The sequence below is a fragment of the Corylus avellana genome, chromosome ca5 (assembly GCF_901000735.1).
Source record: "Corylus avellana chromosome ca5, CavTom2PMs-1.0".
NCBI lineage: Eukaryota > Viridiplantae > Streptophyta > Magnoliopsida > Fagales > Betulaceae > Corylus > Corylus avellana.
The window spans coordinates 4,534,866-4,562,154 of NC_081545.1; the positions used below are offsets into that span (position 1 = coordinate 4,534,866).

Sequence of the window (27,289 nt, forward strand, 5' to 3'; positions counted from 1 at the left end):
AAGTAGAGTGTGCATTGTTGTGTGGTCTCTACTAAATGATGCATGAGCATTTTTCTAATGGTTAATTTTTGTTAAAAAAAAAAAAAAAAAAAAATCATCCTAGTGTGATTAATTTGGAGGATTTTATTATTGTGATCATGTTAATGACGGAGATGAATTTTTATTTTATAGATGGGTTGTGATCTATAGTATCTGCCTATTTGGATTTGCGGCAGTTTTCTAGAGTATCGATTGATAATGGTATATTTTAAGGTGTCTCGAGGATTTAGAAAAGATTATTGATCATGATTTAAAAATCGTATGATGATTTTATAGATTTAGGTTGCGAGATGATTTGTGAAATTAATTTGGTGACAAAATGGTTTTATGGATTTAGGTTGTGAGACAAATTGTGTAAGTGATTTGGTAATGAATAGTCTTATGGATGTCGGTGGTGAAATGATTCTTGAACTGAATTAATGATATAAGAGTTTATATGAGTTTTTGGTAATGGCTAAGGTTTGGTCGATGACAATAATGATACTATGATTGATGTTATAATATATGGATGGATGAATAAGGATTACGTAGTGGCATGAAGTGAATGCCTAAGTATTGCAGGGATAAATGCAAATGAGGTATACCCTAGAATCTATAAGATATTTTGATATATAAAGTTGTGGTTTAAAGATTTTGATATTTTCAAATGATTGTGATGACTTTAAGGTACAATTCATGAAATCTTTGAGGTGATTCTTAGAATTTGAGGTGCTAGGTTTTCTGTAATGGAGGTAAATTATATTGAAGTGATGCTTAAAGTTTTGAGGATGAATTAGTGCTCCTAGGTTGTGGATAATATTTAAATTTTGAGGCATTAGTGGATATGAAATTATGAGAAATTTTAGTTACATGCCAAAGCTTTTGATATAATTTTCTTTTACTAAATAAAGATAATGGATTATTATTCTTGAGGTAAATTGAAGCATAAAGGTAAGAGTTGAAAGACAATATAATACAGTGATATAATATAGTGACATGATCTAAATTTTCTCTTATAAGATATATGTTCAATGATATTAAGGTATTTTAGAGGTTGATAACATGTGATGGTGCATACTTAGATGTTTTATTGAGTGATTAACTTTTTTAAACAGATTGTTTGTTTAAAGGAAGATATTACAATGACAGAATGATTTCATAATGAATATTGAATGAGCACTGAATGATTACGAAAAGAAATGTTTGGAGAACAAGCTCCTTATAATATTACATACCAGTGTCCATAAAAAAAAAAAAAAAAAAAAAAAAAAAAAAAAAAAAAAAAAGAAATTTGTTGCATAAAGAGACATGTGGTAATGATGAGCGGATGATTCTTCAGAGCTGCTCCAGGAAGATTATTTCTGCATAGAGAAAACCTAGTATGAGCAGAATCGTATATATTTATATAATTGAATTATCAAAGAGAATATTTATTTCTAATGAGGTACCTGACTAGAGCGTGTGTGGAGAGACTTGCAACACCCCTGAACATCGACCCGGAGTTTTTCGTTCTGTCGCTGGAGACGTTCGGTATTCTTCTCCATTTCTAGCATCTTTGGTCCCAAGTATTCTGCGTAAGATAACATCATCTTTTTCAGCTGAGTATTCTCCTGCTTCAAATCCACGTGTTTTCGTTTATAGTATTTGAGCAGTCGCTGTAAGACCCCGATTTGGTTTCTTGAGACTTTCAGCTCAACATTTCTGGCACTCAAACGTTGTGCCATGTCAGAAACTGAAGCAGCACCTTGGATACTGAATGCCAATGAATTATTAATAGCATCAGTATCCGACCTATCCGCTAAGAACGTTTGATCTCGTGGAATTACGAAACCTTTGGCCACTGCTACAGCAGTAGAATCATGGAGCATGACAGAATCGTGAATAGTGATAGGACGATTGTCAAAGACAAAAGTTGGCTGCCATACGTTAGGATATGCAGCAGGTTCATTAGGGTGTGTAACAGATACGACGGGATGAATAGCAGACACTTCAGGGGGAACAACAGGCACCTCCGGTTGCACGTCAGGCATAACAATGGGTTGTGCTGCAGGAGCAACATTCAAATCGAGGTTGTTAACGGATGATGATGATACTCCCATATTTAGGAGAGTAAGGAAAATAGTTGAGAATACGAAGAAATTGGGAGAGATGAAGTACTGAGAAGAGACTAAGCGTTAGGAACTGAAGAAATTTTGTGAAGTTTCTGGAAGCAGCAGACGAGTGGCTTTAAAGGAATTTTTCACTTCAGGTGAAATAAACAGTAAACAACAAAGCGTTAGGCGACCTCGGGCCGCGATGAAAATTTTGTCAAAAGATCCCGTGGAAGTAGGATCTTGTCTCCTGTCATAATTCGACTGAGCTCATTTTTCAAACCCACTGTTCAATCAACGACTTCGAATACCATGCGTGGGCAACTGAATGAATTGTCATGCCAACGCGCACCACGCGCTCGTTCATTATCCAGAAACCCTTCATATAAATTCACACCTCTTTCTCCATTGCAACACATGCCTTCTGATCATACTCCTTCGCCTGAAATCTTCTGTTAATAGCCTTCCATACAATGAAAGCTCGACTTTTCTTCCAGTTGAGCATATCCTCAAAAGAGAGAAAAATGCAAGCATCACGATTTGATTCACAAACCCAACTCCTTATACTCTCAGTAGTAAACCATTGAAGCAAGATTATCGTTGATCATGTCCTGAGGAAGCAAGATTATCCTTGATCATGCTTCTCAGGCTAAATATCTCTCTTCTCTTCAAGTATCCATACATGACAGAAGAGAGAGAGCTTCCGATGTGGGTATTTTGAAAGTCTCGAAAATAAGCTCACATGCAAATCATGTCCTGAAATGCTTTTCAAATCTTCATTTCTAGAAAGCAACAGGACTATCTTTCTCTCTTTCTCTTCTTGACCTGGCAAGACCCAAGAGAGAAAGATTTTAGCATGTGTACTTTGGAACATCCAGCTTGGAAACTTACCCATATCCTACTTTGCTTGCTTATCAATTTCATCTATAGAACGCAGCAAGCACAATATGTATTAGTCAAGAATGGATGAGAATCTTACATTTGATGTAATCGTGTATTTCGTTTGAGTTGAAATCATAATTACGAGTTTCTATTGTTGAGTTATGATTTATCAAGTAAAGATGTAGTACTGAAAGATTTTCGCTGATATTGTAGCATCAACACAAAAGTTGGGATAAGAAAATAGAAACGGTTGTGTATTTAGAATGAATCGAATTATGATGTCACTTCTGAGGTATATTCATGTAATGATGTTTGAATGTTGGTGCTATTTACTTTTACAGGTTTATGATGGTGAGAAGTTAATAATTATTAAAGCATCATATTAAAATTTCGTATGCATGATTTGGAATACTAAGATACTAAAGAGAATATAGGCGGGGATGATTTTTACACCTTTTTGATAAGATTGATTAAATTAGATCGAGAGAATTATTGCAGGCTTGAAATGAGGACTATGATGTTTGGAGGTATAAACTATTGATCACATGATTTATTAATTTGATGTTTAAACCTTGATTGTAGACTGTTGATGAATAATTCGATTGTTGTTATTGAGGTTGGAAAGAAACAATGGAAAAGATTTTGAGGTAAGATTTTAGTGTGAATTGATGAATGATTGCAGAAATTGAGACTTTAGAATGTGAATAAGATTTACTCATAGAAGAAGGAGATGGAATTTCAATATGATAAAAGAGAGTAAGCTTTGATGAAGGATTGAAAGGAATATTATCTGAATCCCTCAACTTGAAGATTGGACGATAATATTATAGGTTTTAATTTCGAGGACGAAATTCTAATAAGGAAGGAAGATTGTAGTGTCCCAGAATTTTCAAAGCTATTTAAATAGATTATTTTGATAATGATGTTATTTTAATATCCATTGTAGCTAAGGATTTTAATTCTTGGAAAATTTATGAGAGTGGTAATTAGAGAATGGTAATTGGTGAAATAATAGGATAGTAAATGGTAGGTATAAGGATGGTAGAATAGTATAGGATAGGTAGAATAGTATAGGGTTGGTGAAATAGTATAGGGTTGGTGAAATAGTAAAATGAGGGTATAATTGTAAATTGAAGATAGAATGAGGGTATAATCGTAAATTGAAGGTAGAATAGTATAGGGTTGGTGAAATAGTATAGGGTTGGTGAAATAGTAAGATGAGGGTATAATTGTAAATTGAAGATAGAATGAGGGTATAATCGTAAATTGAAGGTAGAATAGTATAGGGTTGGTGAAATAGTATAGGGTTGGTGAAATAGTAAAATGAGGGTATAATTGTAAATTGACGGTAGAATAGTGTTTGATTCTCTCCTATAAATAGAGCTCTTCTCCTTCAGAATTTTCACCACTCATCTCCTCTCCCATCTCTTGCATATATTCTTCCTTCTTCCGCTTTTTACTCGGTCTTTCTTCTTTCTAAGAGTGTTTACTCAGAACAGAGAGAGAAAGAGCGAGACCAAGCGCTACAAGAAAGAAAGAACACAAGAGATAGCGGACTTTAGAAAGTAGTTTCAAAAGATATACTAGTGGTGTTAGTCATATTGGAGCAACTAGATTCCTTCATACCACTTTTAGCTTCAGTCTAGAGGTAAGTAAATTCACTACCCCTTCTAAAATTACTTCATGTCATGCTATTTATTCATTCTTTAGTAAATTGTAAATGATTATTTTATTTACGTATTATGAAGTTATGTTGCATGCATGAAGGATTTCTAAATGAATTATCTAGAAAGTTTCTATTTATTTAAACGCTTTCTAAGTACAACAAGTTTATATTTGAAAAGGTTTTCAATTTGAGAAAAGAAAGTTGAGAAATGATGATGATTATAAGAAAGAAAAAAGATGATAAACCCTCCTACATGTTGCCCTAAGATGCATCAAAAGAAGTACAAAGAAAAGTACAAGAGATGAGATAAATGTTTATGAAATGAGGGCACATGTATGGAGGAGAGTATTTTTGGCCCCAAGATAAGATAAGATGAGAGTTCGGTACCGATACTCGGATGGAGGCGAAACCACTGAAGGAGGCTATGCCAGAAGGTGGTATTCCATCAACTAGACCGTTGAGTGCACCAAGAAAGAGTTAATTGACGGTCGGGCATGGCTGTGGCCACAGTTCAGTGCCATGGTCACAAGGACCCGCAACCCTCGTGCACAGGGGTAATAGTGTACATGGGCCCTATTATGAGAAAATGATACTATATTTTCAACGATGATATGCTATGATGATTTACAAAGATTATTTATAATGATGCATTATGATGATGATTTATAAAGATGATTTACAACGATGATCTATTACTAGATGTAATAGTATGTATATATTACGGGAGATGCAACCGTACATACAGATATTATTATGGCTAGAATTATATTTATTTGCGAAAATGATTTTCAAAACTGAGAACAAGGAGTAAAACTATTTATGGTTGTGGATGTTACTTGCTGGGCCCCCTTTGGGCTCATTCAGTTTTATTTCTTGTTTTCAGGTAGAAAGGATGCTGGAATAGGAGGCCGGAATGGGGTGGGAATAATTATTAATTTTCAAAGTCTTTTCATATAAGTTATTGTAATGATATGATATTCCGCAACTAAAGTTTAATGTTTTCTAATTTCGCTTGTAATAAAATCTCTTGAATAATGTTTTATACATTTTTCGTATCCTTTAAAATCAAGTACTCTGATAGGCCTTATAGATCTTTGCAAGAATTTTTGTTGAAAAAAAAAGAAAAGTGGCAAACTCAGTCTTAACGGACTGGGGATGTTACACGACTGCTGACTCAAAACTATGGCACCTAAGGCTTGGGCATATGAGCGAGAAAGAGATGAAGGTACTTATGTCAAAAGGAAAACTACCGAAGTTGAAGTCAGTTGAGTCTGATTTGTGTGAAGGCTACATCTTAGGAAAGTAGAAAAATGTGAGTTTCACGGAAGTTGGAAAGCACCTAAGCTTGGAAAGCTGGAGCTAGTACACACGGATTTGTGGGATCCTGCACCAGTGTCATCTCTTGGAGGCTCGCGGTATTACATCACATTTATTGATGACTTAAGCAGGAATGTATGGGTTTATTTCTTAAAAAGTAAATCTGATATATTTGAGACTTTTAAGAAATGGAAGCAGGGATGGATTCATAAAGTTTGATGGGGGGATCGAGGTATAAATTCAAAATACATAAAGTAATGTATACCAAAAAAAAAAAAATAATAACTTCAATTCAGTTTTAACAAAAAGATAAACATACGAAGAAAAAGATACATAGATAGTTGTGTCATAAAACATTTCAAATTTTAGCTCAAACACCTATTAAAATGGAATCCGTCGTGTTTGCATATCCCGAAAATCATCTATAATTGAATCTGTACTAAGTGTCGCAATAATTTCTTTTTCGATGTACAACATCAGAGAACCCGTCAAAAACTCATCTTCAATTTGTTGTGAAGCCTAGTTTTGATGATATTCATGGCTGAAAATGCTCGTTCTGTAGTTGTGGTAGAAATGGGAAGAGTAAGCAGAAGCACAACAACTCGAAAAACAAGTTGGTAGATAGTTGATTTTCTGGTTCTAACTAACCATTGGCACAATTCGGAAATATTTAACAATCATTGGAAACTTGAATCTTGAACTATATTATGCTCATAATGGTGAAGTTCTATTTCCAACTGTTCTTTTTCAAGATCGGTAAACTCTTGCGGATAAAACTTATTTACCAACTGACAAATATCATCAATTTTAAAAGACTCACGTGCAGCTCGAGGTAAAGTCTTGCGGATAAAACTTATTTACTAACTGACAAATATCATCAATTTTAAAAGACTCACGCGCAGCTTGAGGATCAAGTGCCGAGCCTAGAATAAGCAACTCCACTACATGCTCACTAAACCAGCGATTTAATTCTTGCAATTGAGAATCTATTGTAGCACCAAAAATATCCACACGATAATGATGCTTAATTGTAAAGTCAGCTTGTTGATTGTGAGCTCGACATCTTCTCTCAACATAACCGGCATCCATATCCGGAACATCTATGTTGCGTTTATTGCAAAACAACTTCACTTTGGTAAGTAAAACTTCTCATTTATCAACTCTATATTGTTGGATACACCTTTTAGTAGATAAAACAGGATGCATGACACTTAAAATGTCTTGAGATTTGGATTGCAATGCTTGACATAAATGATCAGTGATCTGCATAGTTTGTTTCATAAGATGTAAGATGAATACAAATTCAAATGAAGTCATTACCTGATGAATTGAATCAGCTTCTACTCGTTGGGAAGAAGAAGTTCCCACATCAATGATTTTAACAATAACTTCATAAGTTGGACTATAAATTTTGATCAAGTTAGAAACTGATCTCAAGTGAGAACTCTAACGCGTATCTGTGGGTCGTTGTAGCGTACTAGTTTGATTAAGTCCCCTTCCACTCTCAATCTCATCAATTGCAATCATGTAAGCATTTCAGCAGCTTAGGCAATCCGCAATTCTTCATACCGATTGCATGAGACACAAACAAAATTGACAACATTCAATTTGGTAAAAAATTGATTAATAGAAATGACTTCTTTTGATGCCGCCACTAATGCCAATTGCAAATGATGTGCGAAACAATGAATGTAGTAGGCATATGGACAATCATTTGAAACCAAAGCTTGCAACCCATTCCACCCCCCTCGCATATTACTTGCGTCATCATATTTCTTCCCTCGAATATTTTGAATGTCTAGTTGATGTTTAGACAATACAGAATATATACATTTTTTTAAGGTTAATGCCGCAGTATCAGAAACATGAACAAGTCCAAAAAAACGTTCTCGCACAAAGCCATTCTTATCAACAAATCTTAAAATTATAGCCATTTGCTCTTTCATTGACTCATCACGAGCTTCATCACCAATTATTTCCTTTACTTTGGTTGAAAAAACAGGTAAAATTTGTTTTTGTATCGTTGGTGATGTGTAAGTGGCATTTTTGGGAGCTTTAGCGATCACTTCAGCAAGCTGTTCATTATATGAAATCGTCAAACCCAATATCTCAAGAAAATTTTCACGATTTGTAGAACTCACACTTTCATCCCGACCTCTAAAAGCAACACCTTGAAATGCAAGCACTCGAACAACATCAATTGAGGCTTTCAACTGTAGTCGATTGTTTGCAATTTGTTCAGAAGTGAGCTTTTCAAACACATTTTGTATATGTTGAGATTGGTTCTTTAAATCTTCATATGACTTCTCAGCAACTCTATGAAATGAAGTAGGATCTTTTCCTATATGATTGAGAAAAGCACAATCTTTTTAATTTCTAACTTTCTTCCAATTCCTGAATCCATGTATAGTGAATACACGTTGTGTAAAATGCCCAGATAGCTTATTAAAGAGAAAACAAGGTAGACAAAAGGCTGCATCTTTCTCACGTGAATATTCAAGCCATGAAGGAAATAGATTGTACCACGAATGTTGAAAGTTACGAAGATGACTTTCTTTTCCAGATTTTGGGTAATTTGAGATTGGAGGTCGGTACAGACCAGCATTAATGTAAGCTCTTCGAATTTCATCTCGGTGATTAACATCATATTCTCATATCTGACGATGCAATCCAGAATCAAACTCCAATGAACTAATATCAAATTCATTGCCATCAACTCTCCGAAGTCTTTTAGAAGAATTTTCAGAAATTGGGATATCAGAAGTTGGCGATGATGTATCACCAATGTTGACATTTGAAGTTTGTGCATTCGAAGTTTGTGCATTTGAACTTTGTACATTTTTTCGCTTGAAAAAGTCAAGTATTGTATTTGACTTTTCCATCATCTACAAACAAAATCGGGAGAAAGCATAAATCAATAATATTGGAAATTGATGGCTCTAGTTGGCCGACCATGTGCGCAAATTGGCTAGCCAGGAAATACAAATGAATCATTGGATGGGGAAGTAAATCATTCGAGGAATAATTAACCTCATCAAACAAATAATATACGCATGTGTTACATTATTACATTTCCATACATACATAAAGAAATTGATGTGGTATTTTTGTGACAAAAAATATCAATTATAAAAATAACCACTCGCAATATGACGAATCTTTGTAGGATACGGCTATAAAGAGGGTGTCGAACCTCAAGGACTGCAAGGGTTTAATTATCAAAATTAAAAGATCAAAGTTAACTTAATTAAAAGGGGTTTTGATTTGATTTGCTTAAAAACTAAAGTGCATGAAAATAAAAGAGATTTAAAATAAGAGAGAGAGAGTAGGGTATTGACTTCACCTCTATCCGCACAACAATGGTTAATCATAATTAATCCCATAAATTCATTCTATGCATGTTATAAATAAACAAGAAACTACCTTATTAAAGAATAAGCATAATCTATCTTCGGTTGGCACGGATCGTCCACCTAACCACTAAGATGCGGTACGACCCGTCTTCCCTAGGTATAAATTATCAAATTCTTTAACAGGATACATACAATCAATGAATAAGTGTAACCCATCTTCGGTTGGCACGGACTGTCTACCTAAATTACACTAAACTAGGGTGTAGTACAATCCGTCTTCCCTAAGCATGGCCTATCAAATCCTATTGATCATATGTCAATTAAACCCATTGTATAACCATCATCCTCATAATCACAGAAAACAAGAATGATTTGAGATCAATAAAAGTAAAATACTTTCTAAGACAAGAGAAGAATTTCACAAATATTGATTTTGAAATTTAAGAGCAATTGCATTTAATAATTAAGAACATAAATCAATTGTAGCAATCCTCATAATTATACAATCAACATGCATAAATTGAAAATCTAGAAATTAAATACAATCAAACCATTGTGCTTGGAAAGGGCTACATCAATACCCCACGAAGGGGTTTAGCCGCTCATGATCTCCTAAGCTCCAAAGACAATTTACTGAATTTTGCTCTAAGAGGCGGTGTGTTTTTTCTCAATGCTTAGAGGCCTATTTATAGGGCTTAGGAGAGTCCTAGAAGCCCTAGGAATCCTATAAATTTCGGAGATTTAAGTCCAAGTCCAATTATGATAAAGAAAACCTAAGTCCAAATCGGAATAGGATTCGCCCAAAATTGCGTTCCTATCTTGCGGGGCAATTTTGGCAATGCGACGCTCCGAATTAGGAAAATTATATTTCACAATGATTTGTATAAATTTGAGTTAGCTTTCCAGTGCCGCTTGAATCACCTCAATCGGATATTTGAGCTGAAAGTTATGGCCAAAATACCAAGACATATGCAGAATCCAAATTTGAATCCAATCCGATTTTCACTCCAATTTGAGAAATTCCGAATTAATCCATTCCTTTATTTGATTAAACTTAACCACAACATATAAGTCCTCTGTTATGATTGGCTACGCTTAATCATCTCAATGTGTGCTTTTAAGCCCAAAATCAATGGAATTAATTGCATCTTTATTTATAACCTGAAAACACAAAAACAAAACAAAAATCAAACAAATAACAATGCTAAGGAATTAACATATGCAAATTAAGGGGCTTGAATGTGCAACATTCGGCGCTTATCAGAAAATAACCAAAAAAAAAAAAAATCAGAGAAATCCCCAAAATTCAGACTTAAGTCAACCAGCCCAAAGTCTCACAATGCACAACTCTTCACACTTTCTTGCTTTTTTTTTTTTTTTGGATGAATAAGCACCTTCATTAAAAGCAAGACAAACCAAATACAAAGTATCACCGAATACAAGCCCTTCAAAAGGCCTAAAACAAAGCCTTATAGAGGCTGAACACCAACAAAACAAATCACAAAGCTACAAAACATACTAGCAGCAGAACAAAACAACCAAATCGTGAACAGAAAACCAACTAAACCAGAGGAGACCAACCAGTAACTATAGAACCAATATTAACAAAGCAAAAGCAAGTCTGTTGGTATATTCCATAAAGAGCAAAGCACAAGGTTTTTCTCACGATTGTAATTATAATCCTACGATTATATAACGAAATTTAAAAGAAAATTGTAAGAATTTTACCTCCCGCAGTAGTGTTCTCTCTCTCAATTTGAAACTCTCTCTCTCTCTCTCAAATTCTCAATCTCTGCATCTCGACTAGGGGACGAAGTGAAGAACTGAGGACGAGAATGGGGTATCGGGCACCTATTTTATTGAGGGGATGGGGCGCCTAATTTTTTTTTTTTTTAAGGAGGTGGGGCTTTTATTTTTTCGGATGGCCTATTTGTTTGGGGTGCTATTTTTTGCCTTTTAGGTGGGATGAGCCTTTGGGACTAGTCTTTTATTATTTATTTTTTTTTTTTTGGGATTGTATATTTTTCTTCACTTTTTTTTTTTTTTTTTTAAGGAAATGAGGGGTGGGGGGGGGGGTGGGAGAGACCATGGCCCCAAAAGTGCCTCCTTCGTCGCTGAATGGAAGGCCATGATTGAGACTGAAACAGGCTTGAAACTCAAGCGTTTGAGATCATACAATGGAGGAGAATACGAAGATAGGGGGTTTAAACAGTTTTGCGCAATAAATGAGATTAGAATGGAGAAAGCTATCTCGGAAACACCACAGCAGAATGGCGTGGCTGAGCGCATGAACATGACCCTCAATGAGCATGCTAGGAGTATGGTGTTGCATGTTGGGTTAACAAAGACTTTCTGAGCTGATGCAGTTAGCACTGCTGCATACTTGATAAATAGGGGGTCTTCCATTCCCCTAAGCCATAGACTACCGAAAGAAGTATGGAGTGGAAAAGAGGTAAATCTTTCACATCTGAAAGTTTTTGGTTGTGCTTCATATGTCCATGTTGAGTCTGATGCTCAGAGTAAACTAGATGGTAAATCTAATAAGTGTTTCTTCATTGGATATGGGGATGGGCCTTTGGTTATCGATTTTGGGATGATCAAAATCGGAAGATCATTAGAAGTCAGAATGTGATTTTTAATGAGTGTGCTATGTACAAGGATGGGTCAAGTGCAGGACCTGAAGTTATAGAGCAGGAACCGAAGAAGTCTGAGTTTGTTAACTTAGATGAACTTTCTAAAAGTACAGTGTAGAAAGAGAAACAATTCGTGAAGGTGGAGCTTGATGAATAGTGTTCACTCACAGATGAATGTGATGGCGGGGAATCTTCAAGAGACTTACAGCACCAGAAAGAATCTTATTCTTTAGCAAGAGGCAAAGAGAAACGTGATCGAAAAGCAACAAAGAGATATGGTTTTGAGGATATGGTTTCTTTTGCTCATACAGCTAGTAGTGAAGATCCATCGTCTATTCAGGATGGTATGCCGAAAGAGGTGGAGTCACTACAGAGTGGTAAAGCTTGGGATTCGGCAGAATACCCCAAGGGAAAAAAGGATAAAGGGTGCAGATGGGTCTACAGGAAGAAAGAGTCATTGGAGAAAGCTATATGGTCGACGGGGCTGATAGGGAGGCATGGCGTTATGTCTAAAGCAGGTCCTATGCTTAAGTTCAAAAAGCGCTTGGACTTGAGGGACACTTGTGGAGTATGATTGCCTTTAGGGGCTGAGGTGGAGTGTAACACCCCGGTCCCATATTGGGAAGATGAGAAGAAGCCCACATAGAGTAGATGGTTTATAGAGATAGTCATGGGTGCTAAGTCCCACATTGCCTAGTTACTAGGTGAAACTGGGCTTTATAATGAATTCTATAGAAGTTCCAAATTGACTAGTCCTTTTTGGGTATCAGAGCCAAAAAGGACTAGCGCTTTTCCCTGGGTCGTTACAAGTGGTATCAGAGCCACCTAGTAACGCCAGGTCATGTGGTACTGGAGCACTGCATGACATGGACCTGACGAGGACGTCAGGAGTTTAAGAGGAGGAGTTTGTAATACCCCGATCCCATATTGGGAAGATGAGAAGAAGTCCACATAGAGTAAATGGTTTATAGAGATAGTCATGAGTGTTAAGTCTCACATTGCCTAGTTACTAGGTGAAACTGGACTTTATAATGAATTCTAGGAAAGCTCCAAATTGACTAGTCATTTTGGGGTGATAGTGCAGATATGGCTAGCGCTTTTCCCTGGGTCGTTACACGGAGACACGTTTTGGGAGACTTGATGGGATTCAAGTCAAGGTGGAGATTGTTAAGCATGACTTGAATTAAAAGTCATGGTGGGACCCAACGGTTTGTCTCCTTCCTCAAGTAGGAGAGGTTCTTGGTTCAACCGGTTTGCTCATTTACATGTGGGTTTTGAAGTCCTTCTCCTATGTGTAATTGGATTCCTTGTTTGACTTATAGTAGGAGTCTTAGACCAACATGTAAAAGGAGAGTTAAGCTTCTATATAAGGAACAAAGCACAAGGTGAATTTGTGTGTGCTAAACGTGAAAAAATGTGAGGAGAAAAAGAGAGAATTTGAGAGAAGGAGGTACAAGGGTTGCCACGGTGTTTTCTTCTTGGTAGTTTTTGGAGGATCCAAAAACAAGTGATTAGAAGAAAAAGGTGCTGTAGAGTGAGAGAAGAAAATAGAGATCAGCCGCCATCTGTTCCAGCAAAAGAAGAGTTTGTACATCTGTTTTTTGTATTCGATTTTTGGAATAATCTCTCTTGTATGATAATGAGATTTGGGTGTATTGAAGCTTTGGGATCTGAGTAATTTTCTCTATACTATTTTGTACTCCATATTTTGATAGTGAATTTTCTCTAGGTCATTTCCACCAGTGGGTGTAGGCTTGTTAAGCCGAACCACTTAAATCTTTGTGTTGTGTGTGATTGCTTATCTTTGTTATTCCGCATTCTTCTTATTTTTCGCATCTCACAGGTCTTGGGAAATAAGATTAATTTCCTAACATGAATTACGAGAGAGAATGTGTATAAGAAGTAGAAGCTCAAACTCATCAAATTGTTTAAAAAAGGGAAACCATTTTACGAAAAGTGTTTTTTTTTTTTTTTCCCGATTTGACCATGATTTTCATTTGTACCAGACACTGAAAAATAAGGAAAATGTTTTTTAAAAAAACATTTTACATCGAAACAAACAAAGCCTATGTGAGATTTACAATCTATTAATTTGATGTGTGAAACACTCCAATTCCACATTAGAAAAATAATTAGTTCACATAAAGTGAGCGGATATGAGCTCATTAGTGCTAAATCTCACACTAGTTTATTAATAAATGAAACTTGACTTTCTAAGCGATTCTTTGAACTAGGGAGTATCCTATTCCGATTCGAATTAGGATCCTATCCTGTTCAAATAAACTGAAGAATATCCAGTTAGTTATATTGGAAGGGTATTTTTGTCATCTTAAAAGGTGAAAAGATAAAAATACAATTCCAATATAACTAACTGGATATTTTCCAGTTTATTTGAATTAAAGAGGATCATGTTCCGATTCTTTGGAGCTTTTACCTAATCATTTCGAAATGATAGGACATATATAACGAGTAATATTAGGAACCATCTTTTATCAGATCCGGCTTACATGCTGTTATTAAAATAAATAACAACATGTATGCTGTAGTAAAAGCAACGGCTAAAATTGAATCTTTCAAAATCTCTCTTCATTTTCTCATTCCTATTAAAAGCTTCTAAAAGTAAGTCAACTTTGAGATTCAATCTTAACTGTTGCTTTAACTACTACATATATTCTGTTATTTTAATAACAACATATAAGCCGGATCCCTTTTTATCCTCTTAAAGTTGATGTGGCATTTAAAATCATTGATCAAAATCCAAGTATGATTTATCTAAAATTTAATGGTGATTTTAAATGCCACATCAACTTTAAGAGGATAAAAAGAATTTTTTTTTTTTTTTTGAACAAGATAAAAAGATGGTTCTCTTTGCATTACTTGACATAAATTCTGATCAATTTATTCCAGAAGAAATAGCCTCTCGTATTCCTATCGCAGCCAAGGACACTGTGGATATTAGCAAATATACTACATCTTTGTCTGTCCACCCTAACGTACTTCTTAGATCTTAATTTATAATGGTACTCTGGCTGCCAAAAATGTGATAGAATTAGCATGCCATCGAAAAAGCCATAAGAACAAGGAGGTTGGTTTGTTTAATAAAACAGGTAAAAATGCATATAAGAATACGATTCTCTATAAAAATGCATGAGAATTACATATTTAATAATATAGTTTCATACACTGAGTTGAAATAATTTGGGGAAAGTCCACATATCCCCCATCAAACTTTCATCTATTTGACAATGTCTTTCCAAACTTTCAATTGTGACAATATTCCCTCAAAACTACCAAAAATTGTCAATGTTCCCTAGTGACTTAACTACCCTTAGTAAAATAAAAACAAAAAATACTAAAACTTCTAAACAAACCTAAAACTTAAAAATAAAAATAAAAATAAAAATAAAAAAACAAAAAACAAAAAAAAAAACCAAGGGATGGCCAAATTTAAAAATTGTTTTAAAAAAAAAAATCATTTTTTTAAGAAAAAGATTAAAAAAATTCGATTTTTTTTTGAATTTTTTCGTTTTTTTTTTTTTTGAAATTTTGTTTTATAATTTATTTTAAATAAAAGTTCTTTAAATAAATAAAAAACTAAAATTTTCGTTTAAAAAAAATTAAAAAATTTCGTTTTTTTGAAATAAAATTAAAAAAATTATTATTATTTTTTTAAAAAAAAATCGTTCAAAAAATTTTTGTAACTATTATTATTTTTTTATTTTTTGAAATTTGTATGAGTCTTTTTGTCTTATTGAGAAATCTATAGGGGTATTTTTATTTTTTGTTAGCCTTTGGAGAGACATTGACAATATTCTGGTAGTTTGAGAGTACATTATCACAATTGAAAGTTTGGAGGAACATTGTCAATTAGGTGGTAGTTTGAAGGGGGTATGTAGACTTTACAAAAAAAAAAAATTCATCCGACTCAATTTGGTTTAAAACATTATCCCAAAAAATTTCACTTTACCCAAAAAAGAGTAGAACAATCTCATTTCACCAACCACCCATCCATTTAATTAAACGTTTTGAATCCTTCTACCATCGCTCACTAATTTCGTGTTGGGTTTATATTAAATTTATAGGTCATATAAAAAATTACTAACTTTAAATGTCATATGTCGAGTTCGGATCATGTCAAGGTATCAATATAAGACTATATATATTAATAATAACCCGACTCATTTAATTAAATGGTTAAATACTTTTTTGCCCTTGTTGTTTAACTTTATTTTTCGCCCTCTCAGTTTCATTTTGTATCATAGATGGTACCTCAATAATGGTTAAAAACGAAGATGGTGCCTCTGATTAAATTTCGTCCAAAAATCCACGTCAGCATCCTTAAAAAATTGACATCTGTCCATATACATAATAAAAAATAAAAAAATAAAAATTTTAAAAACTAAAATGATTAAAAAAAATAAAAAATTAAATTAAATAAGTCACCCATGGCCGGTTTGGGGGTGGCCGAACCACCCCCAAGGGTCCTTGGGGGTGGTTCCGCCACCCCCAACTTGCAAAATGGGGGTGGATGAAACCACTCTGTTTGGCCTAGGTGGTTTCGACCACCCCAGATCGGCTAATCTAGGTCGCCCACCTCAAAAGGTCAACTAAAAGAAAAAAGATTAGGGTTGGCCAAACCATCCCAGGCCAAACGGGGGTGGCCGAACCACCCCCAACAGCTTTGGGGGTGGCCGAACCACCCCCAACAGCTTTGGGAGTGGTTTCGTCCACCCCTATTTTGCAAGTTGGGGGTGGCCGAACCACCCCCAAACCAGTAGAGGTGGCTTCAGCCAGCTTCATGGGGTGGCAAAAATGATGATGGCTAGCCACCCTATTTTGCCTAAAAAGAAGCCACCCTTTTTCCAATTTTTTTTTTTTTAATAATTTAATTTAAAATTTTAATTTTTTTAATCATTTTAATTTTAAAAAAATTTATTTTTTTAATTTCTAATTAAGTATATGGACACGTGTTAATTTTTTAGGGGTGCTGACGTAGATTTCTGTTAATTTTTGGACGGAATTTAGACGAAGATACCATCTCTGTTTTTAACCATTATTGAAGTACCATCTATGATACAAAACAAAACCGAAAGGACAAAAAATAAAATTGTTAAACTACCGAGGACAAAAAAGTGTTTACCCTTTAATTAAATAAGTTAAACCTTTTAACCTTGATTGCTAACTCCATATTAAGTTTATATTGAGTTGACAAGTGTCAAAAAAACTGCAGGTCCTAATCTCCTATTGGCTTTGAAAAATTTAGTACACATGTAAAACTGTGTTTGGACATGATGGTGGTTTAACAAAGGTTGTCTGATCGACCTAATATAACAAACCCACCTCATTCATTCACTTATTTACCTCCATTGCCATCGCCCAGTCCACCGCCCGAGTAAAAAGGCTGGCCATATGCATATCCTCCGAACTGTGCGTATCCTCGATTCCACATCACCATGCTATCACTTTCTATTGCCCGATTCTTGCCACGTCAAACACCCAAAAGCCTAGGAAGAACGTCTATAAATAGCGGACTGAGCTGTCTCATTGTCTCAAGGCCAACGTAGTGTTGGGCTTTGTTTCTCCGATACCCTTTTGAGTTTCTATCAAATCTTATCAACCTTACCTTCCCTTGCTTCCCAATAATGGATTTTATGTTTCTTGATCTTGGCTGAGGATATTTTAACAAGTTTTTCTTTTTTTGTGGGGATTCGGCATTTTTCAACAGGTAAGTGCTTCTATTTCGGTCATATATGAGTTTCACATTTTCTTCTTCTTCATTATTAATGGACTTACGTATGAAAATGGCATTGGAATACTGATATAATGGTGGAATCGATAATTTATACTAATAAACAAACAGTTTGACGATTGCTTATGTTAAAATTTTGATGGGTTTTTTGTTAGTTAGTGATGATGGCTTACTTTTTTGGTTGTTATGGAACGATAAAGGAGTTTTTATTTTTTTTCTTTTCTCATTTTGTTTTCGTTGAGCAAATATACATAAGATCATTGGACTATAAGTATGAAAATGCGATTGGAAGACTCATATAATGGTGGGATTGATAATTTATACATACTTATGTTAAAGTCTTTGAAGGGTTTCTGTAATGATGCTTTGTTTTTTTGGCTGTTGTGGAATGGTAAAGGACAAAGGAGTTTGTGGTTCGAGGATGGAAACATAAAGCCGGATTCCCACTCAGTAATTGTTCAGTTAGGAGGAATCAGAAAAAACATTTAACTAGCAATGGTGTATATTAGAGAAGGGATTATGGAGCCTCTGTGTGAGTTTTGTGGGGTGGTCAGGGCAATGGTGTATTGTAAATCGGATTTGGCTCGCCTTTGCTTGCAATGTGATGGATGTGTACACTCTGCTAATTCTTTGTCCCGTAGGCACCCACGGTCACTCTTATGTGACAAGTGCTATTCTCAGCCTGCAATTGTCCGATGCATGGATGATAAAATGTCTCTATGTCAAGGCTGTGACTTGAATGGCAATGAGTGTTCAAGGCTGGGGCATCGATTCCAGCCATTGAATTGTTATATTGGTTGCCCTTCTTTGGCAGAGTTGTCAAGAATTTGGTCTTCGGTTCTTGATACGCCTTCTTCAATTGGTTTTGATAGTAGTTGGGAGAACCTGAGTACACTGCCTATAAATGAGAATTGCATTAGCAACTGTTTGGAACAAAGAGATGATGAGGGATCATTTGGGTTGGTGGCAAGCAAGCCAAATGAACTAGAGCCTACCTCTAAGTTTGAGCCTTGGATGGAATTGTCTTCTGTGATTCCACCAAATCTAAATTCCGTGCCATACTGCAAAGATCAAGCATCTTTCTTCCCTGATCAAGAATCTAATTTGCCAAAGGTATTTTTTTTTTTTCAGGCTTGTTCTTAAATTGGTAAAATAACTAGTTATATGGTAAGTTTTTTTTTTTTTTTTTTGTTAACTAGTTTCATGGTGTCTTTATCTATCTGAAGCATACATGCTAACCTTTTTTATTTTTTTGAGCAGTGAGATTTAAACTAAAAGTATACTTCCCTAATATTTTATGTTACTTGTCAAGTGACTCTACTTTTGGTAATTTTGATTTGTGCGTTAATTTACTTCATGTGCTTCAGGATACTTCCAATTTCAAGGATCTTGCAATTCAGGATAGTGATGATATCTGTGAAGGTCTCAACATAGATGATGTGCCATTAAACTTAACGAGTGGTGAGATATTTGGTAATCCAGAAGATCCTACCAAATACCAGTTTGGGGATGGAGGAATGGAATGCCCATCAATGGAGAAAAACTTATCTGTCACTGGATCTAATGGTCCAATCGAGAGTGCTTTGGAGGTTATATCCTGTACTTGAAATTTATATTGCACTTCGACGAATGCTCTTTAATTATTATTCTACCTTTCTTCTCCTCAACTCCCTAATCCAATTGAAAACATTCATGAGATATTGCATTTCAAGTTTCATTTCAATAAGTATCTTTTTTTTTTGGGGGGGGTGGTTCAGTCAAATGAAATACTATTATGAGTGTTTTAGATGATCTAAAACTATGATATTCTTTCGCATGAGTTAAGTAAAATTCAGTTCCTTTGTTAACCATAAGCCTTTTACAGATCGATTTTGCAGCTTGGTTTTAATTTGATAGGCTCAAATATGGGGTTTTAAGTACTTGGTACTAAGTTAAACTATTCATTTTTGACACACCAGGCATGATCTTTTAGTATACACTGACCTATCAAAATGTCTGAAAAATAATAATCTTTATTTGCATTCTACTTACTTTTGAAGTTTACAAGATTTGCTTATGTGCGCGACTGACAGGCCCCATTGTTTTTTTTTAGGCTTCATCATTAGGGCAACAAGATTGTGTGGCTTTTCAATCCTCTCATGTTGATGGGTTAAACAGCGTGATGCAGGCCATGAATGATAGTGCAAATTGCTTACTCATGAATCCTACTTGCACCAGAAACATCAATTTGGGGTTTCCTATTGGGCAAGTTCATTCAGGCATATCACTTTCACTATCCAACATCACTGGTGAAAGTAGTGCAGCTGATTATCAAGATTGTGGATTGTCACCAGTATTTGTAACAGCTGAATCACCTTGGGAATCAAATTTGGAGACTAGTTGCCCACAAGCAAGGGATAAAGCGAAGATGAGATATAATGAAAAAAAGAAAAGTCGAATGTATGCATCTCAGTGCTGAATTCAATTTTATTTAATGCTAATTTAACTTGGTATCTACAAATCTTGATAGTTCTCTTGTTTCCAGAAGCACTTGTAAGTTGTAAGGCATCTTTGCTACTTCTTCCCTTTCAAGTGCTCCAAATCATTAGTCTAAAAAACTGGATTATTTTGGTACTGATTTCAAATTAGCACTTACAAGAATATGGAAATTTCTTAATAACTACACCCTGATATTGTTTCTTGATGTTTGCATAAAGATCTTATAGATTCTATTTACATTCAACTCTAACAGATATTTCGCGTTTTTGACATATAGGTTTGGTAAACAAATAAGATATGCCTCACGCAAAGCCAGAGCTGATACTCGAAAGCGTGTGAAAGGGAGATTTGTGAAAGCAGGTGAAACATATGATTATGACCCTCTTATTGCAGAGAACTGAACTTCTAAGCCATATAACCCAATCTCCCCACCCTGCGTAGCAAGACAAGGCCTGCTTTGATGGAGGTAGTCCTGCAAGAAACATATGTTAAGGTTCCTGTCTGAGAAGATGGATGTCAAGGTAATCAACAACTATATGCAGTTTTATATGATATAAATGCAAATTTTATCTGATAAAAATCTGTTCTATCTCATTACAGGAATATATAGGTTCTAAACTCAATAATCGTGTATAATGAATAGCTTTTTCTTGCAAAATTTTCTATAGATGAAAATTCCTATCTTCACAATTTCTTTTCATTAGACATTTTTTCTTGAACACATGATTTAGAACATTGTTCTCTCTTTATCCTTTGTATCTGGTTCTTATCTCTGCAGGTCTGTTTGTTCTTTCTTGATTTCAGACTGGGATTGTCCATAGTCGACTGAACCATCATCTTCTCTCTCTCTCTCTCTCTCTCTCTCTCTCTATAGATCCTATATCCTATCTAGTACTTTTTCCTTTATTCTTCTCATCATTAAAATAAAAAATACAAAACAAAATTATTTTAAGAATATTGCACACTTTGTAAGCACTAGTTATATGCCATCGAGATGATGTATAGGTGCCTTCTTGATGCTTAATGTCCATGCACTCAAATGGAAACAATTATTTCCAAGTTTACTAATCAATTTCCTAATCTTTTATTTATGTTCTGGTAATTGCAACGGATATTCAGTCAGGAGATACAGTTGACAAAGAACCTCATATGAGAACCTCTGGTTCATGTCCTTTTGCCTGTCCTATTGTACACCCTCTTCCTTTGGCTGCCACCTCCGGCAACCTCGCCATTTGGCAAAAATTTCATTGCAATTTAATTTTATATTTAATCAGTTTCTACTCCATTTAATAATTTTTTTACCAGATTCCTGTTCATTTGAGTGTTCAAGAATCCTGTTAGAATAAACAATATCGCATGAGTGATCTCATTGATTTATGTGTGGCTAATGGCTATACACTAGGGATGAACTATACGATATTTCAATTCAAGGGAATTGTTTCCTAGCTTCAAGTTCAGCAAAATCAGCCCGTGGTTAGTTCGAACGGTCGAACAGTTTGGTTAATACCACAATATTAGTTGTTCGAGTCCTCACTCAACTCATACATGGTTTTTGCAGGCAGAGTCGTGTATCCAGGGTTTATCCGACAGGGATGGCTGATGGGTCACGAAGTAGCCCTGCCTTGAACGCGGTCAATTTTTGTTAGCGTATTTGCACTCATATATTTAATCAGTTTCTACTGCATGTAATAATTTTTTTACCAGATTCATGTTCTTTGAATGTTCAAGAATCCTGTTAGAATAAACAATATCGCATGAGTGATCTCATTGATTTATGTGTGGCTAATGGCTATACACTAGGGATGAACTATACGATATTTCAATTCAAGGGAATTGTTTCCTAGCTTCAAGTTCAGCAAAATCAGCCCGTGGTTAGTTCGAACGGTCGAACAGTTTGGTTAATACCACAATATTAGTTGTTCGAGTCCTCACTCAACTCATACATGGTTTTTGCAGGCAGAGTCGTGTATCCAGGGTTTATCCGACAGGGATGGCTGATGGGTCACGAAGTAGCCCTGCCTTGAACGTGGTCAATTTTTGTTAGCGTATTTGCACTCATATATTTAATCAGTTTCTACTGCATGTAATAATTTTTTTACCAGATTCATGTTCTTTGAATGTTCAAGAATCATGTTAGAATAAACAATATCGCATGAGTGATCTCATTGATTTATGCATGGCTATACACTAGGGATGAATTAATCGATATTTCTATTCAAGGGAATTGTTTCCTAGCTTCAAGTTCAGCAAAATCAGCAACTACTGCCGGTGCGTGGCCTTCACGCGCCGGTGTGTGGCCTCCTCCGCCAGTGCTGCTTTTCCTTTAATTTTTTTGTTGTCTAGTTATTTTTCCAAGTATTTTTCTGTTGTGTTTCCACTTTCAGCTACATCCTTGATTTGGCATTTTCTATTTTTGACAGAGTTTTTCCTCTGCTTTCCAACCACTGATGGTCGGCTTTATTCTTGTTTTCCGACTACTGATGGTCGTGTCGGCAGCCCTTTGGGGTTTTGTTCCGTTTACGGAATGTTGCCATTTATAACAATTTTTTTTGGCTGTTTTGATTCGCTTGATGGGCTGGGTCATTTATTTGACCCATTCCTAACTGTTACTAGGATTTCTCTGTTGTTGTTGTTTGTGTTCTTGTAATTTCTCTTTTCTCTTTCCCCATTTTGAATAATAAAAAAAAAAAGTTCAACAAAATCAGCTTGTGGTTAGTTTAAACGGTCGAATTGTTTGGTTAATACCACAAGATCAGTTGTTTGAGTCTTCGCTCAACTAATACACAGTTTTTGCGTGTAGAGTCGTGTATCCAGGGTTTAACCTACATGGATGGGTCATGAAGTGGTCCCCTTTGAAAGCGTTGCACGTCAAAAAAAAAAAAAAAAAAAGTCAGAATGTGAAAGAATGAACAGTAACTGTCATAAGCAACATGTAACACCCCGGTCCCATATTGGGAAGATGAGAAGAAGCCCACATAGAGTGGGTAGTTTATAAAGATAGTCATGGGTGCTAAGTCCCACATTGCCTAGTTACTAGGTGAAACTGGGCTTTATAATGAATTCTAGAAAACTCCAAATTGACTAGTCCTTTTGGGGTAATAGCGCAGATGTGGCTAGCGCTTTTCCCTGGGTCGTTACAAGTGGTATCAGAGCCACCTACTAACGCCAGGCCATGTGGTATTAGAGCACTGCATGACGTAGCCCTGACGAGGACGTCAGGAATTTAAGAGGGGGAGTTTGTAACACCCCGGTCCCATATTGGGAAGATGAGAAGAAGCCCACATAGAGTGGGTAGTTTATAAAGATAGTCATGGGTGCTAAGTCCCACATTGCCTAGTTACTAGGTGAAACTGGGCTTTATAATGAATTCTAGGGAAACTCCAAATTGACTAGTCATTTTGGGGTAATAGCGCAGATGTGGCTAGCGCTTTTCCCTGGGTCGTTACAAGTGGTATCAGAGCCACCTACTAACGCCAGGCCATGTGGTATTAGAGCACTGCATGACGTAGCCCTGACGAGGACGTCAGGAATTTAAGAGGGGGAGTTTGTAACACCCCGGTCCCATATTGGGAAGATGAGAAAAAGCCCACATAGAGTGGGTAGTTTATAAAGATAGTCATGGGTGCTAAGTCCCACATTGCCTAGTTACTAGGTGAAACTGGGCTTTATAATGAATTCTAGGGAAACTCCAAATTGACTAGTCCTTTTGAGGTAATAGCGCAGATGTGGCTAACGCTTTCCCTGGGTCGTTACACAACAAGTTTGTTTTGAATGTAGAAAGAGTTTGCTTAAAGTGAATGATAGGATGCATGTGCCTAGTCCAAGGAAATGTGTTCTTGGGTATAATGGACGAATTGGGCAATTTGAGTAAATATTTGATCTGTATATCTGCACCCAAAATAAAAAATAAAATTAAAATTTTTTTTTAAAAAAAAAACAAAAACAAAAACAAAACAATTGAGGGTATAAACAAACTGCAGCAGATGTGGTCGTAACTTGTAATGCAGGTCTAGAGTTCACAACTTTGGCAAAAGTGGGTTGAGTTCTGAGAGGGGGCCATGGCAATGAAATCCAAGGATCTGAAATTTCCAAAAGGCAAGCGACTAGTGAAACTGATTAATGGTGGAATGTTATTGTTACAGTGCTGATATGGATTAACACTATAAATGAGACTAAGTAAGAAAAGAATGAAAGAAGAAAAGAGAGAAAAGTAAGATGAGTAAGATAAGTAAGTAAGATAAGGCCTTACCTTCCATGTGGAATGCAGTGATCCTCAATTTCTGAAAAATTGCTCTGCCCTATACCACCATGAGTCTGGATCCTCACCATTGAAAGTTGGAAATTCCAACCTTAGAACCTTGGTGTAAATCCCTTCAGCACTTGTTGATTCCCCTCCAATGTGTCTTCCCCACTGATGAGCAGCCCCATAACCAGGAACTGCAACCTCTTCCTCTACACTCTGATGGATAGGTTGTTTCTGCTTCTGCTTGGCCAAGGCTGTAACCATCACCATCAACTGATTCATTTTTGATTGCATTCCAACATTAGATTCACGGATATCCTTCATATCCCTTCTTAATTCCAGAACATCTTCTTGGACTTCTTTTAACTCTCATGCTTGTTTAGATTGTGCTTCTTCTGCCATTGTGGATCTAGTTCTCATGAAGACTAAAGAAAAAACAAGAACTAAATGAATCAAGGGCTTTGATACCACTTGTTAGGGATTAACACTGTAAATGAGACTAAGTAAGAAAAGAATGAAAGAAGAAAAGAGAGAGAAGTGTAAAAGAGAGAAGAAATGAAAATTCTTATTGAACAAGTATTACTCAACCTCCAAGCATTTCCAGTATGCCTAACTCCCAGTTCATTAATTAACTACAATCAACAAGCTAATGCTTAATACAACCAACTAACAATCAACCATTACAATCAACCATTAACAACAATCAACTAACAACCAACTAACAGCTATTAAACTACTTAACAAAATAACAGAAAATAACTGTTTAGTAGTTGTAACTAATTCTCTTCCACGTGTACTTGTAAGCTCTTGCCAGCTGTCCTCATATGCTTAGCATGTTACAGTTAGGATTGAGAAAAGTATAGAGAAAAGGGAGAGGAAAAGAACATATGGAGAATTTACGTGATTTGGCGGTATGCTTACGTCTATAGGAGCAAATGACTAATTTCACAATGTTGAAAAAAAAAATAGGGGTACAACTTATATGAACATTGAAATTTCCAATATACCCTTTCTTAAATTGACCTTTATACTAGAGATTAATGTTACTTCAGAATATGAGCCACAATCTCTAACATGGAATATTAGCAACAAAGGCTGGTTGAGCTTAGATTATAAAACACACGGGGTAAATAAATGTTAAAAGAAAAAGAAAATTAGGAATTTAAATAAATAAAATAATAAAATAAATACATATTTGGTGTTAAATAGATTGAGAACAATAAAGCTTGTAGGCATTTGATCAAAAAAGGGAAGAAAAATCCTTAGTTAAAGTTAAAAGTTTTCAAATTTGAGTTGTCTCGTTCGAACAGAATTGGACAGTGTTGGAGTGGGATGAAACTCCATGCCACACTAGGTTGAGTTGACTGCACTCAAACTCACAAAGTGCCCCCATTCGAACATGGTGAAATCTCCACTTGTCATTACGTGCGAGAGTGGTAGGTTAAGTTTCAAAAGAATGTTTACCACGGATGGTTAATGAAATAAATGTGGTTGAAGTTTTTAGAAACATGTTTAACGATGTTTACAAAAGAAATGGGTGTTGTTTATTTACTGAACTGTGAACTTACAATTTTACCTGTAAAACATTGTTTGACAGAAATTCAATACAATGAGGCAGGAGACGAGCAACCGGAATACTCGATAGATGAAAGCTTCGAGGGTATTGGGATTTTAATATTTTGGCTTAATTTCCTAAACTTGCACTCTGTTATGTAAATATAAATAATGTAGAAGTTAATAGAATATGATGTTTAATTAAAGTTGTAAGTTGAAAGACAAATGTAATTATGTGACTACTGACTTATATATGAATGCATGCAAACAATTTGTAAATGTATAAATATGTGGGGGTGTTACATATTAGACGGTTCTATGGACTCATAGTGGGGAATATTGGGGATATTTTCTTCAGGTTATAAGCTTCAATTTTTGTCCTCCCCCTCCCTTTCTTGTTATTTTCTCTTTCCTTTTTACCGTCTATTGCCATCCTTCTAAATTTGATTGTATTTCTAGATCTATTTTCTTCAAAATCAGGATCTAGTTTTTTCTATCAGTTCCGTCCATCCACGCTACCGTTCATTGTGCTCACCGGCCACCCTTCTTTTAGCCGCTGGCCTTCATGCATCAATCTGCCGGCCATGCGCTGGTGCGTGGGTCCCACGCGCCGGCGTGTCATCGACGTTGTCACTGGTACAACTTCAGTCCGTCAGATCCACTCCTCCACATTCCTGCACATTGATCTAACTACACCGATCGCCGATTTATATGTCACCAATGGAAGTTGGGTGTTTTATGATTTTTTGTTTTTGTTTCTGTTTATGTATTTTTGTTTTTGCTTCTGGCCTTTGAGCTAAGGAAGGATAGTTTCGGTGTGAGGGGTTATTTCTAATGACCGGTATAATAAAGTTTTAAGGAAATTTGAGCTACTCATGTCTTAAATCTAGTCTGGTTTTAAAAGCCGGAGTATATTTGTTTTATAAGAGAAATTGTGCATGGGTTAGACGCTGCTGACGTAGATAGTTTTTTATTGTGAGATTTTATTGATTATATCTATGATGTTGTATTAACATAACTTTGGGCTAGTAAGAACATTATGCTATGAGATGTTAGAGCTATTATGCTCTGGATCTTATTTTGTAGGGGTGCAAAGGCTGGCGGTTTCCGTTAACCGCTCTAACTTCTAACCGCTAACCGCTCTAACCGCTTAACTGTATTAACCGCTAACCGCCTAACCGCTATAACCGCCTAGCGGTTAACGGTTATCGGTTATTGGGTTTACTAACCGTAACCGCTAACCGCTAACCGTCTTTTTGTATAATATATTTTTATAATTATAATTATAAAAATATTTATACATATA

General features: G+C 35.6%; 2 protein-coding genes across 6 annotated transcripts; one reads left to right on the forward strand and one right to left on the reverse strand.

Moving 5' to 3' along the window:
- Window positions 1-7,517: 7,517 nt before the first annotated feature.
- Window positions 7,518-8,855, reverse strand: LOC132181587 (uncharacterized). Its single transcript, XM_059594836.1, has 2 exons — window positions 8,636-8,855; window positions 7,518-8,314 (listed from the first exon to the last, which is right to left on the reverse strand). Exons 1-2 carry the CDS (start codon window positions 8,853-8,855, stop codon window positions 7,518-7,520), a joined length of 1,017 nt encoding a protein of 338 aa, XP_059450819.1.
- Window positions 8,856-17,544: 8,689 nt separating this feature from the next.
- On the forward strand, window positions 17,545-22,200 carry LOC132182586 (zinc finger protein CONSTANS-LIKE 12-like). Of its 5 annotated transcripts, none has more exons than XM_059595872.1 (7): window positions 17,545-17,684; window positions 18,106-18,821; window positions 19,076-19,297; window positions 19,801-20,147; window positions 20,464-20,707; window positions 21,745-22,057; window positions 22,143-22,200. In XM_059595872.1, the coding sequence occupies exons 2-5, from the start codon at window positions 18,204-18,206 to the stop codon at window positions 20,585-20,587; spliced, it is 1,311 nt and encodes a 436-aa protein (XP_059451855.1). In that variant the 5' UTR covers window positions 17,545-17,684; window positions 18,106-18,203; the 3' UTR covers window positions 20,588-20,707; window positions 21,745-22,057; window positions 22,143-22,200. The 5 variants fall into 5 exon arrangements, with proteins under 5 accessions (XP_059451855.1, XP_059451858.1, XP_059451856.1 ...); XM_059595875.1 differs by adding an exon at window positions 21,589-21,659 and having other exon boundaries at window positions 21,745-22,185; XM_059595873.1 differs by having other exon boundaries at window positions 21,589-22,185.
- Window positions 22,201-27,289: the final 5,089 nt, after the last annotated feature.

Coding starts and splice junctions, on each gene's coding strand:
- LOC132181587 (XM_059594836.1), bottom strand. CDS start 8,855: ATGGAAAAGTCAAATACAATACTTGACTTTTTCAAGCGAAAAAATGTA. Junction 8,315..8,635: donor GTTTGATTCTGGATTGCATC/GTCAGATATGAG, acceptor TCAATCATATAG/GAAAAGATCCTACTTCATTT.
- LOC132182586 (XM_059595872.1), top strand. CDS start 18,204: ATGGTGTATATTAGAGAAGGGATTATGGAGCCTCTGTGTGAGTTTTGT. Junction 19,298..19,800: donor CAATCGAGAGTGCTTTGGAG/GTTATATCCTGT, acceptor GTTTTTTTTTAG/GCTTCATCATTAGGGCAACA. Junction 20,148..20,463: donor GAAAAAAAGAAAAGTCGAAT/GTATGCATCTCA, acceptor TTTGACATATAG/GTTTGGTAAACAAATAAGAT.